This window comes from Natrix helvetica (assembly GCF_964273705.1).
Source record: "Natrix helvetica genome assembly, chromosome: Z".
Classification (NCBI taxonomy): domain Eukaryota; kingdom Metazoa; phylum Chordata; class Lepidosauria; order Squamata; family Natricidae; genus Natrix; species Natrix helvetica.
In genome coordinates this window covers 22,322,111-22,331,210 of record NC_138554.1, presented here as the reverse complement: position 1 = coordinate 22,331,210, position 9,100 = coordinate 22,322,111, and the positions used below count along the sequence as shown (strand labels likewise).

Genomic DNA, 9,100 nt, shown 5'->3' with positions numbered 1-9,100 from the left:
CAACTGGGCTGTTTTTACTTGAAGACGTTTCGCTTCTCATCCAAGAAGATTGTTCAGCAGTCAGAACTGAAGAAGCTTCTGGGATGAGAAGTGAAAAAACTTCAAGGAAAAACATAGCCCAGTTGCCTTTTGAAAAAGTATCTTGGGACAACCATGATCTGGATGACTGAGAATCTCCATAGACATAAAACAATTCCAGATATTATTAAGAGAACTGTCACAATAAAATGTGCAAATTAAATATATATTTGTACACATTGCCAAGATTCACATCATGAGCTAAGGAGGCAGAATTGATGTTTCTTAATCGAAAAAGGCCAGGTCAAAATATTACCAGCCACCTTTCAATCATCTCATTGCATAACTACAGAAAGATCACAGTTTTGATGCAGCTTCTCAGTTAGGTTTATAGTTCATCATCTTCCTCTTTAAAGTCAACTTGAAGAATCATGATTTCATTGCTTCCCATTGAGAAGGACAAGGACATCAGAGGAAATGCTTTAGAAAAAGATCAATCTTGAAGCAGCTGGGCTAACTGAAAAGGGGATTTGGCCCTTTTATGAGGGGCAGAAGGCCACTGTCAGGGGCAGGATCCATAATCAATTTCTGAATCTGAAAAAGAAAAGGGGGAGAGAGAACAGCTGGAGAATCATCCGGAAGTTATCTGACTTGCTTTCTTTCAAGCCAGCAGACCCCCGAACATGGATTTCCTCAGAACCCTGGCAGAAGTTCTCACCAAACTGTAACGTCCGTTGTGACTGAAGGAATATACTTTTACATTTAAAATAAGTCTGATAGTTTCAGTCCTAGTGCTATCCAGTTTCTAGAGAGTGGCCTAATACTCTATTGAAAGGTGAGTGTAGTTCTTATTTTCTCCAAAAATGTGCTCCCAGGCAAAGGTTGGTTTAACTCTGCCAGACCACATTCCCTTGGGCGGAGACACAAAACTGGTTTGTTCACATTGCTTTGATCAGCTGGCCTCATTTGGTCAACCAAATTGCTTTACAGTTAGATAGAGACAAGAGCCTAGAGTGGCCCCACAACAGGCTTCTCTAGGAATTCTGGTAATTAGTTACAGCATTCTTCTCCCCTATGCAACTGAGTACATGAGGAGATAAGACACAATAGAATAATGTACAAGAAGGATACGTTCTCCTCCCATCACCTACTTATGATATTGCTGATCTTGACCAAGCAACTATGGGTTTTGTAGTTTTATTACCCCATGAAAAAGAAAAAAAAAGAAAGAAACAGGCCTAGCCTGCTTACTTCTGTAAAGGTGGTTGAGATACCACCAAAGATGGCTGCTCCTGGTATCAGTGGGACTGCTTCACATTGAGCTGATTAAATCTTACTGCTTCACCATTTATAGAGAGGCATGGCCAACTGAAGCAGGTGACTGAAGCCAGCAGCTTGGATGCATGCAAAGAAAATTAGAGAATTACCTCTCGGAAACGCGGGTGGGCCGCATCCTGGACAAGCTGCAGGATAAGTCCCTCGCTGGTGGTTAGGAAGGCCCCGCTCTGGCGCAGTCTGGACAGAGCTATGATCCTGTCCACCTGGCTAAGAACGGGAGACAGAAAGAAAAGTAAACCCAATGAAAGACATGAGGAAAACGGAAGGGGTGATGTTTGACTCTTCTCCCCATCCATCCCACTGATCACCTGCGAGAAGAACAAGCATCCACCACGACGTGAACATCCAGACCTCGCTCCATGGCATCCAAGGCAGTGCTCTGGATCCAAAAAAAATAATCAAAAGGAACTCCCTTCAGTTTCTACGAGAGAGCAATAATTCCTGTGGTGGCACTCTTAAGAACTCTGCCACTCCCAGGGTTTTGCAACTCTTTCAGTTCTTCAACCATCTCCCACAGTTGCCCAGTCAGCAGGCCCTCCTGGCTAAGAAATTCTGGGGTATTTGGTACTAATTATGCATTGTGGAGATGTTGGGTCTTCATTCCCACCATGAATACACCCACTGGTGATAAGCTGGCTTGCTGCATATAAAGAAGCCGGGCTGCTTCTCCTTTAATTCATAGGCACAGATTAGCTTCGTGCCTATTTCTAAGCTCTATAGGTAGTCCTCGACTTACAATTCTACAATTCAGACCAGAATTTCCATGGCTAAGTGAGACAATTGTTCACTTGAGTTTTACCCAATTTTACTTTTGCAGTTGTTAAGTGAATCACATGATCGTTAAGGAACACTCTGGTTTCCCCCACTGACTTCGCTTATCAGAAGCTGGCTGGGAAGGGTCAAGGACCATCTATAATAAATCACTTTTCTCAGTATTTGTTGTAACTGCGAATGGTTGCTAAACTAATAGTTGTAAGTCGAGGACTACCTGTACATTATTTGGCCGCCTTAGCTTGAGGGAAAAAAATTTGAAGTGCTTTGTTTTACCCCCTCTCCCAGGTTCCCCAGGATTTGAAATTACACAATTGAGCCCAAAAATTCTGTTAACTGACATATTGAGTGAGTTTTGCCCCATTTACCACCTTTTTTGCAACAGTTGTTAACTGAATCACTGCAGTTGATAAGTTAGCAATGCAGTTGTTAAGTGAATCTGACTTCCCCGTTGACTTTGCTTGTCAGGAGGTTGCAAAAAGATGGTCACATGACCCTAGGACACCCAGTAATGGTCATAAACATGAACCAGGTACCAAGCATCTGAATTTTGATTCCGTGGCCATGGGGAATGCTACAACATTTATAACTATGAAAAAGGGTCGTAAGTCACTTTTTTCAGGACTGTTGTAACTTTGAACAGTCACTAAATGAGCTGTTTCCAGTCAAGGACTACCTATATTTACCAGACCAGCTACATCGATTAAAAATTCAGGTTGGCACGTAAATGCCGGTTGCAAACAACACTGGCAAGCGCAGCTTACTTAGCCATAGTTCAGGGGTGTCCAAACTTGGCAACTTTAAGACTTGTGGACTTCAACTCCCAGAATTAACTCCCAGAATTCTGGGAGTTAAAGTCCACAAGTCTTAAAGTTGCCAAGTTTGGACACCCCTGCCATAGTTGAATAAATTATACGGTAGGTGGCTAGATTCACACAACACGCATAGTCAAAACCAAAGAAGTCATATGACGTGGCTGAGTATGTTCAACACATTAGACCAAAATATGGCTTATTTTTAAAGCAACGAAACCTATGCAAAGAAACAATCAGGCTCAAAGAATACCAAGAAACTAACAGCACATCCCTGAGCTATGTAGAATCTCTTCTGTTGGTTTGTCTACACTAGGTAAGTCCTAGATCTGTTGGTTTGTCTACAATACACTATGACTGCAATTTGGGCTGGCACTTTCATCACTGAGTAAGTCATTAAATGAGTTATGCTCAATTTCACAACATTTTGCCACGGTTGTTAAGCAAATCACTGCAGTTATTAAGTGAATCTGGCTTCCCTCGTTGACTTTTGTTAGTCAGAAGCTGGCTGAGAAGTTCAAAAAAATGGTAATCCCATGACCCTGGGACACTGGAACTGTCATAAGTACATGCTGTTTCCAAGCACCCAAAGACACCGCAATGGTTAAAAGTGCAAGGACCAGTCACAAGTCACTTTTTTCGGCACTGTTGTAATTTTGAATGGTCATTAAATGAATGATTGTAAGTTGAGGACTACCTGTACATTGTATGAACCCAGATAGGATAGCTTATAAGCATGGTTTACAGTTTACTCCTCTAGTGAATCCAGCGGCGATAATTAATTCAGTAAACTGTGTTCTATTAAAAAAAAAAACTACTGGCTTATTTGAACAAGGCTGATAATCCTGATCTCTATGGACCTTCCATTTATTTGTCTGTTAAGCCTCTAACCCACTTTTTCCTCCAGGAATACAAGGTGATTGAGATACGAACCTCTCTTCCTTCTAACTGTACAATAGGGCTTTGCAGCTGGGTCCACAGGAGGTGGGGCACAACGATTAAAACCAAGTTGCACTCTAAGCTCTGCCCTGGGGCAGAGTTTACAGCTTGATGCTTTATCTTGTTATTATGCGGGGTTAGCTGGGATGTAGCCATAACAAAAATTATTTCTAGAAAGCCAAGGTCATGCTTTGTCTTTGTAGCTCTGCGTCTAAACGGAACTGGATGGGTGGAACTGCCAGCAAGGTAGTGGAAGATTGGACCATGTGATGAACTTGTGGGTGTGGGGGCAAGATATTGAACTTTCAACTGGGTGGGGAAAACCGGGAAGCTTTCAGATTTGGGTTTTCCCAGATGTGCCGACATGTCTCTCTTATTAAATTGGAAGTTTAAGGATAGTTCTGCCTTGGACTCTGATTTAATTTTGGATGCTATTTGGAACCTTGACATTGAGTTTATTAGCTTTCTGCTGAACATTGATGAAACCAAGCTCAGAAAGCATCAAGAACCCCACATTTCAACCGTGAGCTATCAATATTCTCTTCTATTGGTACACTGATAATAGCTGCATCGCCAGCCTGTCTACCCTGGCATCAGCTCTTTTGCCCTATCCCCAAAATCCAGGTTCCTGATCTCATACCATGATGCAAGCCTGTGTCTCGATCCCACAGAGAAGTATAGATTTCAAGTTGGGAACAGATGCCATATCCTTTTCCACCTCTGGGATAAGCATGCTGAAGCATGTTTTGGCGTATTTGGGCAATTCTTCAGCTCCCAGCTCCGGTACTGTTGGACCCAAACCTTTGGGGTATTGCTCAGTGACCACAGTGCAGATTTCAAGAGCTTTAGCAACCTGTGGGGAGACAGAACAGAGCCTTGGGGATGGGTGTGGTGAAAACAAGCTGGACTCCCAGATTGTTTAGTTGGAGAGGTAAGCTTTTCAGATGCTGGTTTTATGCTGACCCCTTGTGTCCATCTAAAGAATTGCACAAGGCACCTTAACCTTTTCTTAAAGGCCTGTCTTTCATGAAGACCCTCTGATCGAGGGAGCATCCCAAGATGGGTAGTGGCAATCAGGAAGACCACTGTTATTTTGAGGAATTTAATGACATATTTTGAATTCTCTTTCATCTTAAGAAAAAGCCTAGAGGTTTAGAGCTCTTTCTTGAGCTAGCCTGCTTGTTTTTTTATTCCTGTTTGCTGGATCTTACAGTTCTACTACTCACAGTGAAAGTCTCAGGCTTTTGATTCCCATCCCAGAGCCATGTACCACCAGTCAACGTCAGGTCTTGCAATCTTCTGATCATAGCAGGGCCAAGAAGTCATGGTGCCACGCTTTGATTAAAAACCTTTTTTTGTTTATTGGGAGCTTCAGCATGGAACCTAGCACTAGGTATCATGGAAATTGGCCGCTCTTGCGACATTTCTGCTGTCATTATTAAGGAGCTCCTGACACCTTGAAATAAATTTTGGTAATATTTTGCTTGGTATATATGCTTTTTATGTTATGCTTTCACATCTGTTTGCTGGAGTTAATAATATAGCTTAAAATCCCTGTATTTACTAGAAGTTTCATTGTCTTCTGGAACCCAAAGAACCAACTGCTTAGGCAACTGATCACTACCATGACATTTGGCAAAACAACATGTTGTGATGCCTGGGTTTGCCAACGTTAGACAGTAAATGCTAAACATCCTTGCAAACAGCTCCCAAGAGTCAGTAAAATTTGGGCAATATCTACCTCAAAATTATGGACTAGACTCAGTCTTGGAGGAAAATTGCTGGGTAACATCCCTAACAGCTAAAGCATGGCCTCCTTGTAACATCTGAATGAATTATGGAATTCATATTTAGAATCCTGAACTTCAGTACTTTGATTGGATATCTAATCAAAACCATTTAGTGAAATAAATAATCCCCTCATCTCTCTCTCTCTCTCTCTCTGTCCTGTCTCTTAGAGCATGCCAAATTTCTTTATCCTTACCCTCCAGTGTTTACCTTCAGCATCCGAGCTGCCACAGATACAATCTGAGGAAAGTAGCTGATGTTGGGGCGGAATTTCTCTTGCATGTCACACAGGAACAAGATGCTTGATTTGGGAACCACTTTTCCAAGCCGTGCCACGGACATTTCCAAGCTGAGACCAGATTGAGATATTAGAAGATCCTGAAACTTTCTTTTTGCTATTTTGTAATATATATATATATTTGCTTCTTTTAAAGCCCTACAATTTATTTTGGTAACTTCAACAAAAACTCTATGTATATGTAAAAGAGTTATATACATAATGGGTAAGATCCAAATGTAGTTGTACAAAATCAACTGAACTGTTTTTTAAATATTTATTTATAAATTTCAAATGTGTATTCATTCACCATATATTTACAAGCAATTCAAAGTGTTGGGTTATTGCCTTTAAAGCCCTGCATGGCATGGATCTTGAGGAACCATCTCATCCCAATGGGACTGGCCCACCCCATCTGCGCTGAGAGGAGGCCTGCAGTGTTCCCCATCAGTCAATGAATTTTGGCTGGCAGCGCCTAAGAGAAGGCCTTCTCTACTGTGGCTCCTGCCTTCGGGAACATCTTAGTTCCTGAGGTGAGATCAGCTCCCAGCCTGATTGTGATTCCATTTCTATCATTTTAGAAATAGTTACCTTTAAGTTTTTAATGCTTTTAATGCTGTAAGCCTCCCATAGTTGCTTTAAAAAGAGATGGGTGGCAAATACATCTAATAAAAAATATTTTTAGACTGCTCAACTCCAATGTAATTTGTGGAAGCTTCACAATTATTATTAGCTCACTCAAGCTAGTATAGGATTAACAGCTCCTTACCTGATAATTATAGATCATAAGCTGCCACACTGGTCCAATATGGGTTGGTAATTTTTTTTAAAAAAAAAATTCCAATCTAGAGCTGAGTGAGAAAATACCTGGCTCATAGTCACTGGTCAGCTTCTGTACTTAAGGGACGATTAGGTTTTCCTCACTCCTAGTTCAACACCTGAGCTGCTCCATCACACCGATTCTCATGTAACTATCTCATAATTTGGGCTTCAAGTCCCATAATTGCTCCATTGAGATTTTCTGAAGTTTTCCATATTTTTGCTAGTGAATGTTAACAGACTTTCGTGTTGATGCTATAGAGTCAGACTGAACAAATTACAATCAAACTCTTTTTATTTTATGTGTCATCCCACATGCAATCCTACCACCATCCTTAAGAATGCTTTAACAAAGAACTTGTCCTCAGGAACACAATGAATGCTATCAACCTGAGAGGGCCATCATCTGCCATTATATTGTCAATCATTTACTGTTTTCTATACGTGCAGTTGCCTTGGTAATAATATAGGAACCTCTGCCTTTTCCTGTGCAGTATAAATTGCTGCCTTTGCTGTTGTCACTAAAGTAATAATCTGTTTCCAGCATCTTCCTATATCGCTTCTTTAGTGATCGGCTGGGATGATCTTCACACTTCGGGTGACCCTGCTGGGAATATGTAGCCTGGCATACACCTCCACCCCAAGTTCCAGGAATACCCCTTCTTCTTCTCCTCCACCCAACATGGGGCAGCACAGCAGGACTTGAGGGAGTGGGGCTGGGAGACATGAAACCCAAGGATAGAGATAGATCTCGATGGAGAAAAATCTATCTTTGTGTCTGCTAAGTGTTGACACCAACCAGATGGCATCCTCACAGCTTCAACCTTAAATGGTCTACCGTGGACACCCCATTCCTAAGAAGTCCGTAAAGGGGGCGTGCATAAGCGCACCAGCGTGCCTAGCGACCCTTGTCCTATTGTCCCCATCTATTTGCATTCATTTCTTTTGTTCATGTCCATGCTCATACTTATACCTGCTATCCTGCACATGTTTGACAAAGTAGTAAAATAAAATAAAAAATCATTAAAAATCCAAACTAATACTCAAACTTGCTTATTTCTTCTGGGAACTGGAAACCCGACCTGCATTTCTTTAACTACCATATTTAAATAGGATTCCCCCCCCCCATGTGCTTAATTAGGCTGTCATGGGGGGGGGGGACAAGAAACACGGAAGCTGGCAGTTCTCTCCGCAGTCCGCAGTCAGTTCAGGTTTCAACCCGCCACCCACAGCTACCAATGCAAAGCGCCTGCCGCAAAGGGCCTGAGCCTTCCAGTGTCTGAGGTCGGTTAAGCGCCACGTAACTACTCTGCTTTGCTCGGGCCCTCATAAAGGCTTCACCCACCTCTCCACGGAACACTCACCTTTCTAATGCTCTCTGGGGCCACTGCGAACTGCTAGCCAATCAGAAGCGGAATAGCTCTCACACGCCTCCCTCCAGCCACGCCTTCAGAACAGCCTCTGGCCGCCAATGATCTGACTCTTGATGTCCTTTCCCTTCAGCCAATGGCGTCGCTCCTTCAGGCTCCACGCGCATCCGTATTGAGACGCCACGTTCTAAACAAAAAAACTAAAAAATTTCTTATCAGGAAGTCAAGAAAAAATTTAGTTTTTGAACTGAGCTGGTTGGCCGGAGGGCGGCGCACGTGAAGAAACATGCAGTACAATGCGCATGTGTGATAGGTAGGTAGGTAGGTAGGTAGGTAGGTAGGTAGGTAGGTAGGTAGGTATACAATTATACAAAGCTGGCTATACAGTAGTTAATTTAAATGTTCTTGAACTGATGGTGCCCGGGATTCCAGAAAGAGCATAGTTAAAACTTCATTTGAGGTTTAGTGTTGGTGGCACTCATCTAGTACCATTTGTCTGGGACTAAGCTACATTGATCTCAGCTTCTGAGTGGAAATCCCATTCCCAGCGAGTGTACACAGGCAGTCCCCAATTTACTAAATCTGGGATATAAATAAATATGTTTAGTTCAAAATATCTAAATATCATTACCTTCCAATGAAGCTGATTACTAGTTATTACTTATTTGTCCAAGACTTTGTAAGATAACTCAATAAAATGAAGAGGGAACTAAATATTTATAACACGAGTCAAGTCTAAATGACAAAAATCATAGTGGCTGGAAGTGGTAAGAGTTCTTAAGAATATTAGCAGAGCCTTATTGCATCAGAGTAAGGGGCATTTTAGTCCAGCACTTTTGTTTCTTACAAAGGGCAACCAGTGCCTCATACAAAAGTCTCTCTCAAGCTCTTCTACTGATAGCATTTGAAGCCACACAATTCCCTTTTATGGGCCATCCCAGTTGACCTATATATTGATTATGTGTTGT

The 9,100-nt window shown here is 42.0% G+C and overlaps 1 protein-coding gene across 6 annotated transcripts; it reads right to left on the bottom strand.

Moving 5' to 3' along the window:
- Positions 1-230: 230 nt before the first annotated feature.
- ISOC2 (isochorismatase domain containing 2) lies at positions 231-8,259 on the bottom strand. Of its 6 annotated transcripts, none has more exons than XM_081931937.1 (7): positions 8,127-8,148; positions 6,713-6,835; positions 5,877-6,015; positions 4,519-4,731; positions 1,665-1,735; positions 1,446-1,563; positions 231-612 (listed from the first exon to the last, which is right to left on the bottom strand). In XM_081931937.1, exons 3-7 carry the CDS (start codon positions 6,006-6,008, stop codon positions 532-534), a joined length of 615 nt encoding a protein of 204 aa, XP_081788063.1. In that variant the 5' UTR covers positions 6,009-6,015; positions 6,713-6,835; positions 8,127-8,148; the 3' UTR covers positions 231-531. The 6 variants fall into 6 exon arrangements, with proteins under 6 accessions (XP_081788063.1, XP_081788064.1, XP_081788065.1 ...); XM_081931938.1 differs by lacking the exon at positions 8,127-8,148 and adding an exon at positions 8,068-8,086; XM_081931939.1 differs by lacking the exon at positions 6,713-6,835 and having other exon boundaries at positions 8,127-8,259.
- Positions 8,260-9,100: the final 841 nt, after the last annotated feature.

What these genes read in the sequence shown, in the direction of transcription:
- ISOC2 (XM_081931939.1), bottom strand. Translation starts at nt 6,008, where the DNA reads ATGTCCGTGGCACGGCTTGGAAAAGTGGTTCCCAAATCAAGCATCTTG. An exon ending in AGACACAGGCTTGCATCATG is followed by an intron (nt 1,736 to 4,518) that starts GTATGAGATCAG and finishes TTTTGGATCCAG; the next exon opens with AGCACTGCCTTGGATGCCAT. An exon ending in GATGCTTGTTCTTCTCGCAG is followed by an intron (nt 1,564 to 1,664) that starts GTGATCAGTGGG and finishes TCCCGTTCTTAG; the next exon opens with CCAGGTGGACAGGATCATAG.